At 42.7% G+C, this 24,775-nt stretch overlaps 1 protein-coding gene across 2 annotated transcripts in view; it reads right to left on the bottom strand.

The window, feature by feature from the left end:
• Positions 1-24,775, bottom strand: part of COL28A1 (collagen type XXVIII alpha 1 chain) — a 117,295-nt gene that overhangs the window by 71,960 nt on the left and 20,560 nt on the right. For both annotated transcript variants that reach the window (XM_043541156.1, XM_007063101.4), the window contains exons 11-12: positions 22,314-22,367; positions 509-577 (exon numbers count right to left, since the gene is read on the bottom strand). In XM_043541156.1, coding sequence (XP_043397091.1) covers positions 509-577; positions 22,314-22,367 — 123 coding nt within the window. The remainder of the gene's footprint in view (positions 1-508; positions 578-22,313; positions 22,368-24,775) is intronic.

Genomic DNA, 24,775 nt, shown 5'->3' with positions numbered 1-24,775 from the left:
TCTCCAACAAGTTTTTAGTTCCCTTGTCCTTGGCAATATATATTGTGTGTAAAAGTAGCCAAGGTATATTTATACACTTTACATAAATATGCATAATGGTGCAGGATTGGAGGCAAACCATGTGTACTTCAGCCATGAAACTGATCTCATTTATACAGATTTCAGTAGAGTTACTTCTGATTTTTACTGCTGTAGGTGAGATTATAATCAGATTTTGGGATGGCTGAAAGGCAACTCAGCTACCTCCATCCTATGCAAGTGTGTAAACTTCTAAAGTTATATGCAGGGCTTTGGAGCAAAAACCTGCAGCTCCACTGCTCCGGAGCTGCTCCGCGCTCCAGCTCTGTGCTCCGCTCCAAAGCCCTGGTTATATGCTCTTCAGCTTCAAATAATAATAACTCACTTGTTATGACATTAAACTCAAGCTAACTTTCATTAAAATATATTACAAAGGATTCACATAGAGACTGCATCATGATAGGAAATGTACTGTATTATTAGTGATTACCTTAGGTCCTTGAAGTCCAACACCAGGGAGTCCAGTGGGACCATAAGGACCTCCAGGTCCTGGCTCTCCCTAAAGAACCAAAAGAAGTTAGGAGACAACAAAGTGCTTATGGTGCTTTGATAATATTCACCACAATATGTGTCCCTAGTGTCATTACAGATGGGAAAATATGTATTTACTTACAAAGAACATTTCTGATTTAAGGAAATGAGTTCCAAAATTAATAGATGTCATGGGTGAAATCCCAGTCCTGTTGAAGTCACTGGGAGCTGTGTCATTGACATTACTGGGGTCAGGATGTTACTGCATAAATCTAACCAATCTGAGAATAATGAGACCACAGGATTTCCTTTGCAAACACAAGCTCCAAATTGTGGTTGTTTTTTGTGCTAGTTCCTTGGTTGTTGGCCTTATTTGGTAACTTGATGTGTGTTGCTTAGTCCTTCGCTCTTTCTTTTGGGGATTAGAAAGTATTTATGCCTTAACTGCTGAGCTTAATATCTCCCCACACAGCTGACTGTATAGTATAGCTCCTCCGTAAATTTTCGTCAGTCTCTGATTCTCAAGTGTTCTTAGTGTGATTCTTATCCAGTTAAGGTAGGTTTCATTAACAAAAATGAGATCTGTAGACAATTAGTTCTGATGTGTTATCTAACAAATACTAAAATCACTGTCTTAAAACATCATTAAGATTTAATTTAAACCAAATAAACTCAACATTATGACAAATATTTTGTTCAGCTGCCTTGGTGATAAACCCAATATATACATTAATAGAGTTTTAATCTACTTTAACATTACCTTGATATTGCCAGGGTCTCTGAATATGAATGTACCTGATGTTTGATACAATACATACTGTGGTAACAAGGTGCATTGACTTCAGTGGCTGCAGCTGCCTACCCCAATAGTTAATTTGGGCCAGTGTGTCGAGATAAGGACAGCTTTTGCATTTCCTTTCTTTTTTGGTTTCCCAGATCCTTAACGTTGTTTGTTCAGTGCTATGTACTTAATCGTATCTAGGGACCTTTTTTAAGAATAGTAAAATTTTAAAAAGAACAATCTCCTTTATTGTATTTGATTTAGCGAATTAGTAAAACTAATAAGGTTTTTAAAGTATTTTTAAAGTAGTTCAAACAATATTTAAAATGCTTAGCTTGTTGAATAAGGCCATGTCTACACTACACAGTTTTGCTGACATGAGGCAGCTTATGCTGACCTAACTGGAGGTGTACACATTGCAATCCTCCTCCCAATGCTTTAACTTGCCTGCTATGCTGACATAATAAAATCACCTCTGCGAGAGACGTAGAGCTTAGGACAACATAGTTAGAGGGACATAATGTCAGTGTAGACACTATATTGTTTACATCTCGCTAAGTGGACTGCAGGAGGTATCCCACAATGCCCACCGGGACTGCTCTGTTCATCGTTTTGAACTCTGCTACCCTGTAGTCAGGTACACAGGTGAACACCTCTCCCCTGTTAAAGCCCCAGGAAGTTTTGAATTTGCTCTTCTTCTTTGCTCAGTGTGGAGCGCTCACATAGCAACTGCCCAGCTGAGAATGCCAGCTCCATGCAATGTACACGCCCCTATCTGGAGCACACCAGAGGTGGTGGATCTCCTTGGTCTGTGGGGAGAAGAGGCAGGGCAGGCACAGCTCGAATCCAGCTACAAGAACTTGTTCAGGGGAAGGGCTATGATAGGGACACACGCAGCAGTGCTGTGTAAAAGTCAAAGACCTCCAGCAGGCATAGCAGAAGGCAACAGAGGCAAATAGTCGCCTCTAGTGTGGAGCCGCAGACACGCCACTTCTACAAGGAGGGGGCTGGGGTCAGGGTGGTGGTAAATGATGGGATTGAGACACCTGCATCATGTGACCATCAATCCATCCCCATGAGGCATTGCAAACCCTTCCCAAAACACCCTGCAGCCAGTTGCACAGTGGAATAGCTATCCAGGGTGCACTGTTCTCTGTGTTGATGCAAGAGCCGCTACTGTGGATGCACTCAGCCGACACAAGGAGCATAGTGTGGATATACAACAGCGGTTTAACTTAACTTAGTTTTAGGCTATGTCTACACTACAATCTCTTTGTATACTAAGTACTTGCCATTTATTTCAGGGGGCCAGGATGTTTCCCCCAGAACTCTGTCCTGTCCTCTCGCAAAGAGTTAAACTGAGATGCAAGAAGAGGACTTTAATAGTACATAATTTGCCCCAATGTCCTGATTACACTTGTAGCTATTTTCCTACCAATTTATAACCAGACAGGTAACACTACATCTTTAATAAAGCCTTATGCAAACATGACATTGATTACCAGTCCTATGCTCGCTCCTCTAGAGCACAATATATTGATAGGAAATTGTAATATAAACTCTGACACTTTGAAAAACCATTCTTTCATAATTAATGTAGCTTTTAAAGGTCAGTTCTCAACAGCTGAACAAAAATGCTCACAAGTATACCTCAGAATAATACACCAGCTGGCTTCCAACAGCACCTAGTTTGTGTTGTTGTATATACAGTATATTTAGCAGTCACTGCTGTCAAAATACCAATCATAGCAATAGCATTTGCTATATTCTGAGGCAGCCTATGTTATTTAGCTTCCATGATGGTGCTCATTTTCATGGAGACTTTGGACCAGATTCTGATCTCAACCAGTATAACTCCCGATTAACTCTATTGAGTGCAATTTATGCGAGTGTAACTCTGATTAGAATTTGGACCTTTCTCTCCATTGTTTTTCTTTTTCCCTTTGTTTGATTCAAAATATTTGAAAATAAATAAGATTGCTCAGGAACCAGATTTTCCATCCTACCAGTTCTACTTCAAAGGTTATTTGGGACTGAAAAAGTTAACATTTTGTTTTAATATCAATTTATCAAAAATAAACACTATTAAATATTTCCCATCAGCAGGATTATTAGAAAAAGGCCAAGAATAATACAAACACAATTAATGTCTGCTTTCTAGTTTTCTTGGCAAACATTCTACTATATGTATTTTTACCCCTTCGTAGGCTGAGCAGAAAAGTTGAAATTCAGGGTATTATGGGGTGGTTCCATTTGGATGAGAAATAATTATCCTGAGTTGGGATAATCCTTAGTACAATCTGTATAAATACAGAAATATACATGAAGGGTAAATTTTCCAAAAGCATCTAAGTAATTTAGGCTCTTAAGTGCCATTTTCAAAAGTGACTTAGGTAAGTGAATTATGCATTTCAGAGTAAAGGGAATGAACATTTTTGGATGAATTGTTTATTTGCCCAAAAATGCAGTTTCAGTCAATCCAAAACTGTTCACAACTTTGACCCAGTAAATTTTATCTAGGAACAAATGTTCAGGGCCAGCTTCACAAAATGTATGTGTGCATACCTACATGCATCCCCTTATAAACTTAACCCACTAGCTTAGGATGTGGTTTGAATGCCCACTCAGGAGCAGAACTTGAACTCACATTTTCTACTGCCTAGGTGAGCCTGTTAACCACCAAGCTATAGGCTATTCCAGAATAACAGGTCCTCAATCTCTCCTGTTTAAGCTGTTCCATGGTGTGTAAATACTTAAATACTCATTGGGCCAAAGAGAAAATGAGAATGACTTCTAGATTCTAAGGCCAGAAGAGACTATTGTGATTATATAATCTGACTTCCTGTACTACGCAGAACATAGAACTTCCCCAGAATAATTCCTACAGCATATTTTTTAGAAAAATTGTCAGTAGAAAATCCACCATGACCCTTGATAAATTTTTACAATGGTTAATTATTTTTACCCTCTCACTGTATAGCCTGGTGGTTAAGGCACTGGCCTGGGAAGTAGAAGATGTGGATTCAAATTCTACCTCTGACTGATGCAGAGAGAAGATTGACTCCATACCTCATCTAAACAGAACCACCTCATGGTTTGCTGAATTTCACTTTTCTGCTTGACCTAAGACACTTTTTTGAACATTGTAATTATGCTTCTAAGGGCTTGTCTACATGGGAAAATTTCCTGGCAGAAGTGCGCTGGTATAATTATAGCAAAATAGTTATACCTAAGGCTTGTGATTTTACTGTACCCACATTCACCGCTGTTATATGATTGTTTTGTTCGAAGTATGCCTTGCGAGATATCATTTGAAAAGTTATGATCTGTTGAACTTTATTATCCTGTGAACTGTATGTATCATCCTTGTATATGAAGTTATGAAGTTCTGCTATATGTTTGTTACTGAAACATGTTGTAAGTCTATAAGTTGTAAACGCCCTCAGACTAGCTTTTCAGTGGCAACTAAGGAGTCATCAGCACTCAGCCAGATGGTAAGCGACCACCGCCAGGCATTCACCAGCAGCGGAGTAAGCAAGAGATTTGCAATTCACATGAAAGGCGGTTGTGCAAGCACATACACAATAGGGCTGGCTAACCCCCATGACACAACAAGGATCTTTCCAGCACCTGGAGGAGAGTATAAAATGAGGGACGACGACATCAACACTTCACCTCTCCCATCCCCCTCTCAACACCTGGAAGCAAGATCATTTGGAAGACAAAGAGAAACCTCCTTGAACTGGGGAGAAGGGTTGGTCCTAGCTAGAGTGCTTTCTCGTTAATATGAACTGTGAACTTAATTCTGCCTGCAACATCCAATAAGGCGAGGAAAAACTTTGATTCAAATCTTGCTTAGCCTGATAAAGTTTAGAAATTAGACTATGATTTTATTTTTTATTTCCTTTTGTAACCAATTCTGACCTTTATGCCTATCACTTACAATAACTTAAAATCTATCTTTCTGTAGTTAATACATTTATTTTAATGTTTTATCTAATCAGCATGTTTTTGGTTAAAGTACTTAGGTAATCTGCTCAGGTTACAGAGGCTGGTGTATGTCCACGAACCTTTTATGGAGTGGCAAGCTAATTAATGATCTTATACTGCTCAAGAAGGTCTTCAGCAGTGTAAGACGGTACATTACTGGGGTGCAAGGCGGGGGATGGGTGGAATTTGCTGGCGTCTTCCTGTTGTTTATATTGTGGTAACTTTCTGTGTGGGCTGGAATTGAACCCATGACTAAAAGAGCCTATTACCAATCCCCTGAGCCTTTAAGTCACCAAACAGGTGGTCTTGCCTAGAAATAACTAAAGCAAGAGCTGCCAGGATATAAAACAATTATAGAAAGCTCTACGAACCAATGTGGTGCTGGCCTTCTGCAAAGAAGCTTGATGATTTTTTTATAGGAGATTGGTTGGACAAATGGTTTGAAGACCATAAAGCAAGGCTAAATATTAATACTTGAGACGGATGAAGCTGCATGAGCACCACCCAGACCTGGAGTGAGGAAAACTTTTCATGTGCAAGGAAAAATATTATTAATGTTGTTGTGCATGACAACTTGGTAATAATTATCTGGGGAACAGTTATTGAAGCCAACTGCAGTACATCACTCACTATCAGGTGTACTTATTTGGCTCAATTCCCACTAAGGGCAACACAAGACTTTCCATTGACTGACTTCAATAGGTGTTAAGTAAGACCTTATTGAATTTTCTCACCCCATTCCTAGGCTGTGCCCAAGCTGCCCCCAGTGCAGATCATGAAGCAGGGTACAAACATGGTTTTTATTCTTTTTTTGTGCTGTCCCCTGATACTAGGAATGTATGGGCAATCCATATAGCTCTTCTATAAGCTAGTCTGCTGGTGGTCTCAAGATTCTGTTCCATTAGCCAGAGCACAGGACAAACCCCAGACATGTTGGTATGGCACAACAGCCAATATGGCTCAGTACCACCCAAAGTTTCCTTACAAAGGAAAAATCTCCTGTGGCTTTGGCTGACAGCTTAGGACTGCCGCTGGTATAAGGCTGAGAGGAAGGAGGGTCCAAGGGTACTAGCCAGAGACTTGAGATACCCACATTCCGTTCCCTGCTCCTACACAGATTTCCTATGTGATCTTGGACAAGGCCTTTAGTGCTCAGTTTCCGGTCTGTCCAATCGGTGATAATACTACCACCCAACCTCGCAGAGATGAAACACTACATTAAAAAGATTGTGAGGTGCTCAGATACTACAGTAATGAGGGCCATATGAAACAGCTACAGTATCAGGCCCTTACAGGAAGAGTGTGTGTATTGGAGGGGGAAATCTTGTTACTGAGACACCTTTGTAAAATCTTCTCCTAAAGCAGAACTGGCAGCTCTGAATGCATCTATTTAATTTATTACAGAACTGTTTCCTCTTTCTTGTTCATGAATTGCCACAAACAGCTGCCCATTTTCTTGAATATTAGTTGTTCAAAAGTATTGACCAAATAAATTCTCCATAGAGCTCTTGACCTTGTTTGTAAATAGCTTCTTGTGAGTACTCAATACTCAGAGTTTTAGCTGTTTTGATTGCACACATAACACAGCACACACAGGTCTCGGAGTATGTTTCTAGTCACTGAATGGAGGACCATAACCCTCAGAAACAGAGTTCCAGCATGAATATTTGCAATTTACAAATTCTGGGCCAGTACTTCAGGCCAAACTAAGCATCGTTTGTGTTGCCCCAACAAGACAAACAGGACTTAAAGTTGCCATAAACCAAAAGCTGAGGATTCTCCTGATGGAAGAAGCCAACTGAGCCGGAATAACACCATTCATTCTTCCCCACCAATTAGGGAGTATCTGAGCCAGAGTGCACCATGCTCTGGCAATCCCTGGTTGATAAAAAGAGAACTAATCCAACCAGCATAAATTAGACTAGCTTTGTGGCTACTGTGTGGGCCTGATCCAAAGCCCATTGAAGTCAATGGCAATGTTTCACTTTAGTGTGCTTTGGATCAGCACCTAATTTGCATCATGGATTAGTTTAGCTTCTAGCCAGCCCCGGGAGTGGGGAAGGCAAAAATGTGGCATAGAGCCATCCTTGCCTTACTCACAGCAGCTATGCTATGTCTCTCAGTGCAGTTGAGTGTAAGAATCCAGGGAACAAGAACCCACATCTGCAACACCTGGGACAGCTGATGTTCCCAGATTGCCACCAGGACATCATGTAAAGTAGCTGCCAAGGAGCACTGTGGAGATTAGGCACGGCAGGACATATTACCCAAAGGGACTGGAGCAACAGCACCCTACAGCCTTCTGATTGGCCCGTGCTGACTATTTAACTCTCTGGAGGGTGGTCCAGGAAGTGGTCTGGATAACTATGTAGACTGCTGGGTTGCTGTGGCTCCAGACCTCACCTTGCTTTCTGATCTCCAATCTCTGACCCTGCCTCTTGCCTCCTCGTCTAGCCATTAAGAACCTCTGATCTCTGGTCTCCAACCCTGGTCAGAGACTGCCCTGACATTTACCTATTGATCCTGGCTTTAGCAATTAGTCTAATCCCTGCTTGGCTGACTGATGCTTTGTGCCTGTCCTTGACTTGTGGACATCAGCCCAGCTGTGACTGCTAGACAAGACTGCCTACACCCTGGTCCCTGACAATGAGGATCGGAACCTCTACGCTTGCTTTCCTTGAATATTCTGCAATGTTTGCTTAAAGTGTACTATTACTGTTTCTGCCAGCAAACTCCTCTGCTAAAATATTCACAGGGAGTGATCACAAAGAGCCATGTGAATATAAAGCAAATTTAATGAAAATAATGAAACCCGTTACTGGGATTTGGTTTTAGTTTTGCTATATTCATCTAGTACTAGTATTTATAAAATGACAATAAGTTAATTGTAGAATCTAGTAAAATATCACAGAACTCCCTGGCTGAATTTTTTGATGTTGACAGCGACTATAGCCGGGCAACTGTGTGGGGGTCTCACTTCAGTCTGAAAAGCACTATTTGATCAGCACGGACTCACTTTTCAGCTGAGATTAACTCTGTTGTTAGGAAATGTTCTACAAATGTAGTTTTCTGCCTTCCAAAGAGACACCCTGTTTTGGATCCACTTCCAGCAATTTGTGATAGAACTTTCAAAAGATGGTAACCCTGTGCAATATTTCCTAAGCCAATGCACTTTGTTCTTTCTCAGGTATCCATATGTTCTAGCCGTGTGTGTACTTACATAGGTGGGGATGCATGATGGCTGTGCTGACTGCCGATGGGAGTCCCACTGAGCTCAGATAGTGCCCAGAGATGTTTCTTAATCACGTAAAACATAGGTTTTCCTTCAAGTGACTACTGGATTTTAACCAGCTTTTCAGCAGTTACTATCACAGTTAGTATGTATTGACATAGCTATTTCTTTTCCACAGAACAGGAAATCTAATGGTATTTGGAGTACGATGGAAACTATTCTGCCAAATGTTTGCTGATATTGGCTATAGTTTCACAACTGATGGGGAAAAACCCTAAACCCTACCATACCATAGGCAATAAGTTGGAAACTTAAACCACTTGACCCCAAGGAAATGCTGTTTTAGAAACTGTTGTTTAATATTATCACAACCTCTGTGTGTGTGTGTGTGTGTGTGTGTGAGACCTATGATGGATTTATCTTCTTAGGATTTTAGGTAGTGTGCAAATTACCAAAATTATCAAAGCCTGGACATTACATAATTTTTTGTGGAAGTGTAAACAAGATTTCCCAAATCTTTTTAGTTATTGTCTCTCTTTCATGCACCCATTTGAGTTCCCTTTCTTTTCTCTTGCTGAGATCTTCTTTCAATTGAGTTTAAAATTAAATACGATAATGGCAACAAAAAATACCATTTGATCTGGGTTTAATATCACTGGGCATTAAAATTCCACTGTTTTAGGTCTGGCACATTCTCAACAATAATTGCTGTTTCTCCTCTTAGCTTTTTCCAAATAATTCATTATTTAATATGAGAACTATGCTCACTAAATTCAATGTAGTGCCAGCATAAACAGTTTCTTTACTTTTTAAGAATACTAAAGCTTGTGCACACTACAAGAAAGATATTTAACTTCCTGATGTAAATCTTCCACATACTTTTTAAAATCACTGTAAGTAACATGCACCACTGTAGAATATACTCTCTACTATACTAATTATAGCACATTTGAAAAAACCCAGTTTCATTTTAAAGGGGTATAATTGCAATCTCCTAGTTGTATGTTCTTCTTAATTTTACACATATTTAGTTAAATTTCAAGGAGGCAAAATTAAGATCGACTGGGGAGATACAGCTTGTACGAAAGTAAGTAAAGAAGGAATTTACAACATGTATGAGTGAAATAGCAGCACCTCTTAACAATTCATTTCCAGGCTTTCACAATTTGAGATATAGTTTTTATAACATAATTCTAATACTTTTTGGTGCTAGGTAGTTATCATTAATATCCACTTCCAACCTAAAATATTTCTTAATGAAGTTTTGTGTTTACTATTATTAGTAGGGATTGACTCTCAATCCAAAACGTTGCTACATCTGTGGAATTTACCAGAGAGGCACAGCATTAAAGTTAGGGAAACTATTCACAGTAAACAATTTTCTCTGCTGGCTGCAGGAAGTACGTTTTATTTTTTGCTTAAAAGAAAAAAAAAGCATACTTTTCCGTTTGTGAATAACCCCCTGTGGCATACAGCAACAGCTCTGTAAGTGTTCTGATGACCAAGCTGCAAACACACCAGCAGAGAGCCTTCTGTGTTTGCAATTGAGATCAAACAGAACAAGCCTTTTGCAAAGCGTGCCGTTTCACGGTCATGGGAGCACAACTTCATTTTGGTGAATCTCTGCTGTGAGGCCAGCACAACTGTGGACTTTAGTAAGAGTACCAGGAATGACCACACATACCAGCAAATAGCAAGATGGGTGGCAGTGTTGCAAATTTACTGGACGGGTGACCAGTGCAGGGAGAGGGTTCAGTGGCTCAAGAACAAGTATGGGAAAACCAGGAACCAGAATCACACTTTGGACAACTCACTGACATCATGCCTGTTTTATGTGACCCTGCAGCATTGAGCCAAGAGTGGTGCATGATGACCTGGTCAGCCAGGATGATGTCCTGCTGGCCCCAGAATCCAGTATGGGACTGGTGGGAGCCAGCAGCTGGCACTGTGTGAGGACCATGAAGTCACTCTGCTGAAACTGGTTTCAGAGCAGGCTTTGGAACAGAAGCAGCAGCAGAAAATTCTGGGTCCGTACTCGCAGGACCTGTTTGATGCACTCGTGAGGAATAGTCCACTGCAGAGCTTGCGGCAGATACAGAAGTCACTTCTGAGCCCAGTAAATGTCTGGATCCATTATAAAGTTTGTTAATCCAGTAATGGGAGGGGTTTCTGCTTTGTGAACCAATGCAAAAGTCATGAGAAGCCCTGGCTAGTAACATGTATCCACTAATGGCAGATTGTATCAAGGCACCTTGGTTCCTGCCTCCTCCCCATTCCCATCACCACATGGAGTTGAAAATGGTGACTGGGTAATGGAAACAACAAAGAATGCCTTGAAAGACAATTTTTTTGCTAGAGCCTTCCTGCTTACTTCCTTACAAATAATAACCTTACATTGCCATGCCTGCAAGTATGCCTCTCTGTAACCACTAAGAAGTCTATTAGGCCACCTGGAAACAGTGAACTGTGTAGGGCTGGGGGAGGTAGAAATGTGTTCCAATTACAAATCTAGTCCACTTCAGTTAGAGGTAGTCCATGCTGTCAATAGGTGACAAAGTCATTTGTGCCAAGTATGACTGGGTTTGAATTTTTGTTTCAATGTGTTGGGATTGGGGAGGAGGAAGGCTGTGGACCTATGTTTGCACACAGCCATAACCAGGTAAGCCCTGTGGAAGCATCCTGTTGATTCCCACATAAATTCTGACCCCATCTCAGGTGCTAATAGCTAAGGCTGTGAGTTTGTGATGGAAGTCACGGATTCCGTGACTTTCCAGGATCTCTGTGACTTCTACAGTGGCTGGTGTGGCGGGCCCAGGGGCCACCTGATCAGCTCAGGTGGCCCCTGGGCCAGCCACACCAGCTGTTGCTGAAGCAATCTTGGGCCATTGCGCCCCCTTCCCCCTGCAGCAGCAGGAGTTTGGGTGTGGAGGGGACTCAGGGCTGGGGGTTGGGGCACAGGAGGGGGGTGAGGGCTCTGGGCAGCATTTACCTCATGGTGGGGACTCCCCAGAAGCAGCAACATCCCTCAGCTCCTACATGGAGGCGTTGCTAGGTGGCTCCATGCGCTGCCTCCACCTGCTCCAGAGCTCGGGGGGGCGGCAGCACATGGAGCCATCTGACCACGACTCCTCCCAGGGGCCGCAGGGGCCTGTTGCCACTTCCAGGAGCTGCCGCTTAGGGAGCCTGCCAGCCCTGTCAACCCCCTCACCTTGCCCTCCCAGCACCAGCGGGGGTCCCGGGCCACCCTCCCCCCAGCACCTGGGTCACCCCCTGCTCCCCCCCTCCCAGCACCCATGGTGCCCCCTAGGTTCCCCTCCCCCAAGATTTAGTCAGGGGTATATAGTACAAGTCGTGGACAGGTCACGGGCCATGAATTTTGTTTACTGCCCGTGACCTGTCCATGACTTTTACTAAAAATACTCATGACTAAAACGTAGGCTTACTAATAGCTGCAAACTTTTCCTGAAGCAGGGACTACAGAGAGGCAGTCAGATTTCAGGGAAGGGCATATTTTCCAGAGCCACTATGAAAGCCGTTTTCAGTTAACTTACCATTATCTCTACACTTCTCACTGGGATTAACCAGGCTGTGTCCTGGGAGCTTCAGTGGACTGAAGCATCCCTTTCACAAAATATTGTAAAGTAACATATTTTATGCCCTCGAAATTCCACAAGACTGACTTCTGCGTTCCTGCTCTGAGTTATTTGAGAAAATACCCATTGGTGTATTGCCCTGTTCCAGGCCCCCTTGAACTCTACTGGCTGTTGTACCTCCACAGTGCTATACAAGCCTGGCCCAAAGTGCCTGCACAGACCCTTCCAAGAGGGAGCATTTCTGTGATGAAGTTATCGTGGAAGTTCCAGGCAGGGACAACAACCAGGTCCAGTACTAAAGACAGGGGGACTTATGGCTAAAGAAAAGACATGCCCAGAGGCAAGAGGAAAGGCTCCGGCTGGCTGCACAGCTTGAGGACATGGCCAGGGAACAGGCACATGCTTCACAGTTTCTGGAACAAAAGCAGCAGCTAAGGGAGAGGACAGAGCTCAACAGAAATAGCTTTTTGAGCAGCTGATATCACTAATGGCTGCAAGAGTACCAACTCCTGCCACATCACTCACAGCATGGCCTGTCTCCCCTCTGCAGTACCCTGTGCTGCAGTCCAGAACAGCTCGGAAAACTCAATGGCTGGGTGGAAGACCTCTCAGATGGAGATAAAGGAGCTGCCGGTCATAGTGAAGCCCTTGGAAGCAGCGCAGGAAGGCGTGCGCCAATGTGCTCCTCGCCGGACTACTTGCACTATAAAGAAGTCTCTGCATGGCATGGCGGCAGAAGACATGGAGACCTAAGTGTGAAGGCAAATCAGGCCCTGTCCTCCCTTCTCCAGGGGGAGACTCAAGAACCCCTCAGAGACCCAGTGCAGTCCTGGCCAAAAGAACTCCAGAACCAACTTCTGGAGGTGGGCCAGGAAACCTGGGGCCCAGCTCAGGGTGTTGAGTCAGTGCCAGAGCATGGACAGGACAAGTTGGTTGAGCACCAGTGCCCTTCCCTGCAGGGAAAGGCACCGGAGCATTCCTGTCCATCTCCGCAGCCACTCAACCACCCTGCGCTCCAAACCTTACAAGAGAATGGTCCTATTGAGTTCCAGACTTGCAAGAGATTGGTGGAAGGCAGGTATATTAGCCCTAGAATAATAAAGGCCCTTTTCACTATAAGCTGAAAAGGTGATACCTCAGCTGTCCTTAGATGACCTGAGTCCAGTTAAGGGCTACCTGACACCTTTAGAAACCCATCCTCTGGTGAGACAGGAGGAGGAGACAAGTTGCTGTAGGGATAGTGACAGCAGAGAGATAGGCTTCTCCACTTAGAGGCTGCTCTCCTCTCTTCAGAGGAAACAACCATACTGAATGTGGGTTTAGGCAAAGGACTGGCAGCCCAGGGGGAATAACAGGACAACACCCCTCCCCCCCCGCCAGCAAGGGGTAGGAAAAGATATTCCCCTTTATTTTGTGTTTGTGAATTTGTTTGGAGGAGGAGCACTCCTGGGGCCTGCCCGAAGGCCTACCTTGAAAATACTGATAAATCCAGAGTGGGAAGACAAACACTGTCCAGAGTGGGGCTGATTTAGTCCAGGCCCCACCACCGTTAGAGGGGAAGTGTTAAGCCTGGCAGGACAGAGGAGGTGCCTTGCCACAACAGTTAGGTACAGCAATTGACACTTCAGTCACTTCCATACTGTGGATCATCCCCACCTCCATCCCCATTTCACATGTCATCTTGTCATTTAGAAATAGGTTGCATGGCAATCAAGCCCCCAATCAAGCCCCCAAGCACTGACCCCCCTCCCAATCAGTTAGCCCCTTTCCCTCACAAGCACATTCATAGAAGTATTATTCCTCCTCTTTCATGGGGCCATGCAAGTCCATAATGTGGGAGCACAAAAGCAACCCTGATTTCTGTTGCCTGGGTTCATCCAGCTCCAGCTGTGGTAGATGCAGTTTCTGGCTGAGTGTACTGATTCAGCAGCCCCTCACTGTCATAAGTTCATTCAGGGGGAAATTGCTCACCTTTGGCTCCACAAAGTATTTGAAGAATACAGCAAGCCAAATAGCTCACTGCAGAAAGACAGAAAAAAATCCTTGCGGAATTTCAAGAACATTACTTTTCAAACTGAACTTCAATATATTGTAAGAGGGATGCTATGACATTACCAAGGATACAATCTGGACTGATGAACAACTGTGTGCTCACAATTCTCCAACCTGGGGTGCCCTTTACAGTGCTTCAGTGTGAAAGCTATCACTCCTGATCTGCTCACACATAGCCTCCAACATGTAAATTATTCCCAGTTATACTGTATGAGTGCTGTTGCCAGCCACTCTTGAATTACACTGCAGAGCAACATCAGCAAATTCCCAGTCCCAGACTTTCCCCCAGCAATGTACATCTTATACTGCCCAGCTTTCTTCAGGACAATACAAGCTCATATAAAGTCTGTCATTTTATTAATAGAAAATGATATGCACAAAGACTGTTATCCCAAATGGAGTTTCCCAAACACTTCGGTCCAAACACATTGGTTTAGATTAAAAAATAAAACAGGTTTATTCACTACAGAAAGATAGATTTCATGTGTCTACAGGTAATGAGGCACAAAAGTCATAATCGGCTACAAGAAAATAAAAATAAAATCCAACTAACGCCTAACTTACAAGCTAAATGAATTCAGAGCAACATCTCTCTCACCAGATATTCCAGCTGTCTTATGCCTGAATTCCTTTCAGTCAGGATCCCTCCCCCAGTAAATGCTGCTTCCTTTTTTCTTCAGGTATTGTTGATGCCATGGGTAGATATAAAGGCAGGAATATTTGCTCTCCCTTCTTATAGTTTTTTCTCTTCTTTGAGAATCATCTCCAGCTGAGGTTCAGGAGACAGACAGTTTGCATGGATCGGAACCCCAAGCTATTTTTGTCAAGATGTAGATTTTTCACCCATACTCTTTTTTCTGCCGAAGAATGGCCACTGAACCAGATCATGGTCCATTTGATTTAGCTGACACCTGGCTGAAGTGTCAGTTTGCCTTTTGTCTCTGAGGAACTGGAACTCTCCAGATTTGGAACATGTCTTAGTAATATCATACCATAGAATCTGATAACTTTACATACAATGTTGCCACACATATTTTACCATGACAATAATGATCAGCAAATTATGAGTTTTCAACAGATAAAGTGCACTTCTTTTATAAGAATCACATCCATCTCAGATGATTTGATTCTTATAAGCGATTGATTCTTACAAGCAGAGTATAGGTTAGTATAGGAATAATTTTGTCCCCGTGGTTTTGATTGGTTGATTCTTATATCAGTGATTCTTATAAATATAGTACACTGTACCTCACAAGGCATACTTTGTATGAAATGTATCATAGACCTGTAAAAGAGGTGAATATAGGGGTATAGACTATCACAGATGTATCAAACCAGAATCCACTCCCAACCGCCCCAAGGACAGGGGGGCCAAAGAACCAAAGAACAAGATAACAACAAACCATCACTGCTGTACCATCTGTATGATTGACTATCATTTCAAATGTGAGAACAGCATGATGAGGCAAGTACCATAGACTTGCATGAGGATGTATCCCTATAAAGACAGACTCTGAAGACTAAGGACTTTGAGTCTGGTTCTGCAACCAACTTCCAGGAGCATCGGCTGTGCATCTGACAAGACTCGGCTCCATCCTTGTGTCCAGGCCACCTGGTCAGTGACTTGGCACAAGCAACTTCTAGGCTGGTAACTATAACAACCTTGCAGAACTTGTGTGTGTGGGTGAATGAATGTGTGAGTGAATGGAATGTTATAGCTAGAACTGATTGCTTACTCTGATTCTTTCTGTATTCACAATAAATGTGGCATATTGCCTTATCCCCTAAATAAGATCCTGCTGGTTTTTATTTTCTAAGTATAACATTGTCATCTGTGGACTGCATGGACTACCTTTACCTGAAATGGACTAAATTAGTAAATGGAACACATTTCCACCTCCCCCACCCTCATATAGTTAACTGTTTGCAGGTAGCTTGTTAAACTGTTGAGTGATTACAGAGTAGCACACTTACAGCCATGGCTATGTAAGTTATTATTTTTAAGAAACAGGAATGCCCTAGCAAAAATGTGTAAATTCATTTGCAAGGCATGTTTACTGTTTGCATTTCCTGATGGGGTTGGGTGGGGTGGAGTGAGCCAAGTCAATGGCGGCATATCATCCACCATTAAGAACATAAGAGTGGCCATACTGGTTGGACCAAAGGTCCATCTAGCCCAGTATCCTGTCTTCCAACAGTGGACAATGACAGGTGCTTCAGAGGGAATGAACAGAACAGGTAATCATTAAGTGATCCATCCCCTGCCGCCCATTCCCAGCTTCTGGCAAACAGAGGCTAGGGACACCATCCCTGCCCATCCTGGCTAATAGCCATTGATGGACCTATCCTCCATGAATTTATCTAGTTCTTTTTTTGTTATGGTCTTGGCCTTCACAACATCCTCTGGAAAGAGTTCCACAGGTTCACTGTGTGTTGTGTGAAAAAATACGTCCTTTTGTTTGTTTTAAACCTGCTGCCTATTAATTTCATTTGGTGACCCCAGTTCTTGGGTAATGAGAAGGAGTAAATAACACTTTGTGACAGGGTCAGGACAGATGGCTATAGGAGAGGAATAGAAGGCAGATATATTAGCTCCAGGCTAAGTAGGTCCCTTTTCCCTGGGTAAGGTACCAGAACAATCAGGAACCTTCTGGAGACAATTAAGACAGGCTGCTTAGAACTCCTGCAGCCAATCAAGAAGCTGCTAGAATCAATTAAGGCAGGCTAATCAGGGCACCTGGGTTTTAAAAAGGAGCTCACTTCAGTTTGTGGTGTGCGTGTGAAGAGCTGGGAGCAAGAGGCACTAGGAGCTGAGAGTGAGAATGTGGACTGTTGGAGGACTGAGGTGTACAAGCATTATCAGACACCAGGAGGAAGGTCCTATGGTGAGGATAAAGAAGGTGTTGGGAGGAGGCCATGGGGAAGTAGCCCAGGGAGTTGTAGCTGTCGCACAGCTGTTCCAGGAGGCACTCTAGACAGCTGCATTCCACATGGCCCCGGGCTGGAACCCGGAGTACAGGGCAGGCCTGGGTTCCCCCCAAATCCTCCCAACTCCTGGTCAGACCCAGGAGGAGTTGACCTGGACTGTGGGTTCAGAAAAACAGACAAGCGGAGGGCTGCCATGAAGCTCCAAGATGAGCAAATCCGCCAGTAAGCACAAGACCCACCAAGGTAGAGCAGGAGCTTTGTCACAACTTGCTTAGTTATTTCTCCACACCAGTCATGATTAGCAGATATGCACTGCTAGCTACGGCTTCTCATAACTTTTGCATTGGTTCATAGTGTGGAAATCCCTCCCATTACTGTATTAATAAATATTAAATTGGAGACAGAAACTTACCAGTCTCAAGGATGTCTTCTGTCCCTTCTGCGTCTGTTGTAGGCTTTGCGGTGGGCTGTTCCTGAAGGGGGCATCAAACAGTTCCTCAGAGTACAGCCCCAGGGTGCTTGCTGCAAAGCCTCCTCTGGCACCAGTTTTGGCAACAAAGTCACTTCTCTGTCCTCACATGGCACCTGCTGTTGGCTTCCATCAGTCCCCATGCTCAATTCTGAGGCCAACAGGGTGCAATGGCTCCATGTTTGGCACAGTGCCCAACAACTACTCAAACTCATCCTAAAATGGGCATGATGTCAGTGAGTAGCCCAAGGCACAGTTCTGGTCTGTGGTTTTCTGGTACTCACTCTTGAGCCACGTAATCCTCTCCCCGCACTGTTCACCAGTCCAATAAATCTGGAAAGCTGCCAGCTTCTTTGTCATTTGCTGGTGTAACCCTTCTGCCCATCAGAGTTGTCAGCAACAAGGGCCAGGTTCAGTATCTAGGGGTTCCTTTTCAAGAACACAGTGCAAAATCAGCTCGAGCCCCCACCCAGTACCACCTCCCTGAGTACCACCCCCTGAGTGCCTCTAAGAGGCACTACTTCCCCTCTCGCAAGCATAGAGTCTGAGGGTAGCAAAAGCCTTTTAATAAAGGAGGGAAACAATGTGGCATTATGTGGGGAACACCACAAACAGGATTCATAACACAAACCATCAGCAAAAGACCCACCCCCAGGTAAGTTTGGCAGTGTCCTTTTCCCCTCAGGGTCTTAAGTTCAGTAACCCAAAAGTCACCGCACCCACAGTTTCTGTTCTTGGTCAGTGCAGCCCCCAGAGTTCAGACATTCATCTGCAGCATTTACCCCCCAGCCTGGGTGGAAGAGGGAGGAGGCCTGGGGACAGCTTACATGCTCTGCTGCTCCGACCGACAGCCAATGTCCACGCCTTTCTATGGGGTTTTGCTGCAGTCCTCACCACTAGCAGTGCCTCTCCACCAGCCATCCCTGCTGGCTGCGCCTCTCTGCCAGCTGTCCTGCTGGCCACTCCTCTCCGCTAGCCATTCTGCTAGCCGCTCACCAATTTGTCTTTAGCCCCCCCCAACACAGCTCTCAGTGATTTCAGCTCTTGTAATTTTCACTCCATACATCTGAAGAAGTGGGTCATAGCCCACAAAAGTTTACACTCTAATACATTTTTTAGTCTTTAAGGTGCCACAAGACTCCTCATTGTTTCAGCACTTTAGTGATTTCAGCTATTAGTAAGGGAGCCTCAATACTGGTACATTCAGAACCACAAGCCCAAAGTAGGTCTAAGGCTTAGACCTAGGTATCAGTGATTTTGGCTCTGCAGTATATAACAAGCCTCCTAACTGAGTCAAAATTAGCTCTGTTATTACACAGTGGAGAGAGGATGGATTAAAGTAGTGTTTAAGGCCCTCAGAAGGGAGGCCATACTGCTAAGTACACATACCTATCTCAAGCTTCTCTCAATTCACTGGGCTTTGGAACCCATGTCCCTTGCCTAGCAAGTGCTACTTAGTTGAGGGCAAGTCCCTCAGTCATAAAATGCCAAGTACAGTTCTACTGCCCTTGATTCACATAACCAAGATAACAACACTTTATTACTCCTGCCCCAATAACAAAGAGAGTGGGGATCCCACAGCAGCCAAAGTGACCATTTGGGCAAGCAGTCCCATCATGCTAGGCAGGGTGGGTATGCCCATGCAAATGAGATCAGCCCCTGAAGTCCTTTTCCACAGCTCACCACCAGATGTCAGGGTAGAGCTCATTCTGACTCTGCTTACACTGGTATGTTTGATCACTCCGCATACTCTTACTAACGTCCATAGTTGTACTGGCCTCCCACCAGACTTTACCAAAATCTGGCTGTGCTCCCGTGACCATGAAGCAGCATTGCAACGGACTTGTTCTGTTCAATCTCCATTGCAAACACAGAAGGCTGTCTGATATTGTTTGCAGCTCAGTGTTCAGAAGACAATAGAAGGGTTAAACACTGATTCACCAAACTGCTGCACTACACCAAGGGGGGACACTTCTGTTTCCCTGGAGTCGACTGGAGATTTTTGGGATAGAGAGGACAAAGGAAATTGGCTCATAGCATTATGGGATACTTTTGGTGTACTTCCAGAACCCGAGTCAGGGGGTGTGGGGTCTACAGTGCAAAGCAATCGGGCTTGACCCCTAGGTACCAGCTTGACTTGGGCTTGAACCCTCCACCAAAGGGTCCTAGAACTCTAAGTCTGAGCCTGAGTCTAAGAGGTTTCTATATAGACAGAAGTTGGGGTTGAGCTCAAGCCTATGTCTAGAAAAGGATGATTCAATTCTAGTGAGCATGACGGATTTAGGGTACGTCTACACTGCAGCTAGGAGTGTGCTTCCCAGCGCTAGTAGACAGACATGCTAGTTTTTCTCAAACTAGCACACTAACAATAACAATGTAGCCAGTGGTTGCATGGCTGGCAGCTCGTGCTAGCTGCCTGAGTATAAATCCACTCAGACCCCTGGGAACTTAGTCAGGTGGCCTGAGCCACCACCTGTGCTATCCCTGGCTACACTGCAAAGTTTGTCTGTCCGCTTCCACTGGGAAGCAAGCTCCCAGCTGCTGTACATGTACCCTGAATCTGTTGTGCTCACTATAATTGAATAGTTCTCTTCCAGAGCATGTCCGAGCTAACTTGACCTCATAATGAACAGAAATGTACAGTAATAGTGTTCTGAGTTATGCCATACTTGCGCCAGTTCTGGACAGCCAGCCTTAATTTTCCAGAATCAGAATGCAGCCAGTCATCAGCTCAACTAAATGACAACAAATGCTTCTACATGGCAAGTGAATGGCTGTATTGCTATTACGCTGAGACTAGACTGATTATGCATACTGTTGGAAAGAGTGGCTGTAAGTAACTCCTACTTTTCAAATTCATCATAATAAGTGTCTGGAAAACTAATTTTAAAAGAGTTGCTCAATAATCCTTCTGTAAGGATAACAGAAGTTGAGAAGATTGTTATGGGTCTGACTATCATAAAGCTTAAGTGGAAAAGGCCCTGATCTTCACTAGCTGAATGGGTGGTTATTAAGCTGTGAACAACCATTCATTGTCTTGTGCAAAAAAAAAAATTAAGTTACTCATCTCAAATAAATTACATTGTGTAGAGATGCAAAGCTTAACTGTGGCACAAGGTAATTAAAGTATATCTATATCTTTGTCTTTCTATACCTAGATTCTATAACTAGATTTAAATCTAGATAGTAAACAGTAGAATTGTACAAAGTGTAAATGAGGGCAGAATTTGGCTTGCAGAATCTTTATTACAAGCGATGTTGCATAAACCAGGAAGAACCCATTTTGTCTCTCAGAACTCTGGGTGACTTTGCAGAGCTGGTAGTTAGGAGAAATATTTTTATGTGTACACTGAACTAATTTAATCTAGAATCAGTGAGAGACAATTAATTTTGAACACTCAACGCCACTTTTTTACTGAGTGTCTTTTCAAATTAGTACTATGCTGGTCCAAGGCTGAATTTTGCACAATCTGCACCTAAGACCAAATGCAATTTTATACATATGCACATACAAATATATGTTATATACACACATATAAACTAAGAGGAAAGCACCAATACAGTTCAGAAGACGTAAATGCAATATACAATAAGATTAGCTGTTAATACTGTCCATGCACTGTCAATGTGAAATTACAGAAAGAAGCCAAGACTTCTAGCTTTTGCAAAGCTTAAATCAGGATTAGTAGAGACATGGCTATTTTGCCAATGCATGAATAGTTTCTTTCAGAACCATCACCCTTTTTTTTTCTTGCTGAAATAATCGACTATGGGCTTCCTTAATTTTGTTTGGCATGAAAGATAGACAAAAAAGAACAAGAAAAGCATCTGTCAGGAAAGGAAAAAAATTAACAGACCAAGATTCCATAATCATTTATATCATAAATATTTTCCACATATAAAGCTGGTCCTTTGTGTCCTCAACTGGACTTGTTGCCTCAGGAACAAAACATGAATATATCCCAAATTGCACACCCAATTCCAATGGAACCTAAAAATGGTATTTCATTCTTTAGGCTGCCCATAGTTCTGCTGTAAAATGGATAACTTTCAGGTGTTAACCTTAGCCCCTATATTTTGAAAGATATGTTTGAGGATTTAACTGTACAACACTCATTGAAGATAATGGAAATTTTATGAGTAAAACAAATACATTTGCATAAATCAATTTGCTAATAATTTGTGAACAGAACGAATGCCTACATTCCTCTGATACTTGGACCAATGAATTCTAACTAGCTCTGGTTACAACAACTCATTATTTCTCATTATATCTTAAATAGGTCAAAGGCCTTGGTCTTCATTCAGGACCAAATCCTCGTCTAATGTTTTTTTAATGCCATTTTTCAGTCCTCAGAACACAAAAAAGCATCACATAAATACTCAACTCTTGTTAAGAGATCTTTCGCATCTGAATATCTCATAACAGCAAAACAGAAACATATCAAACTACTTCAACAATATTCAAGCACAAAATATTTCAGCCTAAAAAGTAATTTTGTAGCAAACTGCCTGAACGAATTTAGAACCAGAGAGCCTTGTCAGTAACGTTAATATTTACTACCCTGATGACACTGCCCTACAGTACATCATTCTCATGCTGAGCACACCACTGTCAAGAAACTCATGACATCACAGTGATAAAACTGTAATCTAGCATTCTGCTAGAGCTTATCTTGCACACACTCCATATTCCACACAGACTGTTCTATATCTTACCTTATTTCCTTGAATACCTTTTGGACCTTGCTCGCCTGGAGGTCCACTGATTCCCTATACCAAGATAAATACCATAGAATTAGGTTTCTTCAAAGATACATACGTTTCTTTTGAATGTTGTCTTGAACACAATACAGTAAAATATCTTTGGGGCTAGAGCTGTCTTTGTTATACATTTGTACAGTGCCTAGCACAACAGATCCCTGGCCTTGAAGTGCTACCATAATATACATTAATAATAATAACCAGCTCTTGCAGACAGAATATTTTACTTTTACATATAATTTGCATGTGTTTAATTTGGAGCTTCTTGTTCCTCTCTTTCTCCAGCTCTGGACTCTGTGATACTTCCATACTGCCCTCTATGCCTGGAATTCCCTTCCCAAGCAAGTTCACTAAGCCACCACCTTCTCTCTCCATTCAAGTCTGTAAAGAAACCACTTCTGTGAGGCCAGCTATCTACTACTGAGCTGTAGTTTATTTTGATTTTCTGAAAAACATTGCACTCTGCAAGATACTTTTAGAACTAGTTGTTACTGTGGCCACAGCTGTGTTCTCAGACACAAGGAAAACAATCCTCTGACTTCTGTGAGCAGTATGTAAGGTACCCAGTCTGCAGCACTTACACAAAGGTGTGGGGCATGAGTGTGTCCATATCCCAAATGGGTGGTCAGGCTGCTGGGTGCAGATTGATGAGTGACTGTGAGAAACAGCCAAAATGTGAAACTGACTGTTATACATCCTATGCGTACAGCCCTTAAAATTCTCCTTGACACCCAAAGTATATCTTTATCTCCACAGTCTGCTACTGGGAGTCCCAGGACCATTTGGCAGGTTGCCCATAATGGGGTTGTGAAGTGCAATTCATCGCAGCTCCCAGGAGCAGAGCTGATAACCAGATCTTTGTGTCTCTGTCTATAGGTATGTCTACACAGCAAAGGAAAACTTGTGGCTGGCCTGTGCCAGCTGATGGGCTCGTAGGGCTGTTTCATTGCTGTGTAGACTTCCGGGCTTGGTGTGTAGCCCAGGCTCTAAGACCCTGTGGGATGAGAGTGTCCCAGAGCTTGGGCTCCAGCCCAAGCCTGGAAGCCTACACAGCAATGAAACAGCCCCACAGTCCAAACCCCATGAGCCCGAGTCAGCTGGGACAGACCAGCTGCGGGTTTTTCTATGCTGTGTAGACATACCCTATGAGGCCTCATGGAGTTTTCCTGTGGATGGGCAGAGATATTCATGAGCAGTAAAGAGGTTTCAACCACGGAAACTGCTTTTTATTACAGTAGAAACTTTGGGAAATACTAGAAAAATGTATGCTGGTAAAAAGAAAAAGAACTGGCAAGAATCCAAAATGCTCAGTTTCCCTGAGGGTACAAACCTGTTCTCACAGCTACAAATCACACCAGTGCTGAAGCTGCAGTACAGGAGTGGGAAACCTATATTTATTGACCACCCAAGGAACTGACAAAACCGATCTTTTACAGGAGGACAGGTATTTTAATAATGGTGGCTGACAATTTTATGTGAATAGTAAAGGCAGTCCCACCAAAGATTAAATCAGACGTATTCATACCAAATTAATTTGTTTACAAAACTTGTAAAAGCCTTAATATTGCACCCTCTGTGGCAGGCTTGGAAAAAATATCAACTTATTGTACCTCTCCCTTGCTTAATAAACCATACCAATTGCTCTACAAACCATGCAACAACACACCAGTACCCCTAAATAATCGTAAAATAATACAGTTCACAAATTATTAAAAAAAACCATCATAACCATCAGCAAAACCACAAAACAGTTAAAGTTCTAAAAGGCAAATTATCAAATCACACAACCTAGCAAAGAATCCTCCCATAGGAACAAGGGGTATAGCTAATGTTGTCTGAGTGTCTCCTTTCTGACTGAGGTTGAGACTAGTTGATTTGCTCAGGTAAGGCTGGTAACAGTATGTGTGTTCGTATGTATGTAAATATATGCCTTTATTCTGTACTTCCTGGGCTTTGTCGTTCTGAGTTGGTTATTATTTGCCACTAATTTTTATGTGTTTAAATAAAAACAAATTCTACTCTATTCTGTTAATAAATGAGGGACTTATACATAAAAAAAACAAAATAATTTTTAAGCCTATGAGAACACAAACATTGAAAAGAATTCCTAACAGAAGTTTTGGAAATCACATCACTCTTTCTGATGTATTTGTCTTGGTGAAAAATAGATTACCAAGAAGTGAGATGAAGAAATGTCTGTGCAGTAGAAAATGTGCAACAGGGATGGCAGGGAATCTAATAATGTAATTTTCTGTAAATGAGATAAATCACTATCCAGTTTATTGTTTGGCATGTTCCTTTTGAAGGGACTTTATTCCCATTTGTAATTATTTAGTTGCCATAGTTCATAGTTACAGTAAATTGCTGAATATAATGGATTAATCCTCTATTTTAGCATAACATTGATCTGTTTTTAT

This window comes from Chelonia mydas, chromosome 2 (genome assembly GCF_015237465.2).
Source record: "Chelonia mydas isolate rCheMyd1 chromosome 2, rCheMyd1.pri.v2, whole genome shotgun sequence".
NCBI lineage: Eukaryota > Metazoa > Chordata > Testudines > Cheloniidae > Chelonia > Chelonia mydas.
The sequence above is the reverse complement of the archived record's forward strand: the minus strand, read 5'-3'. Positions and strand labels throughout refer to the sequence as shown.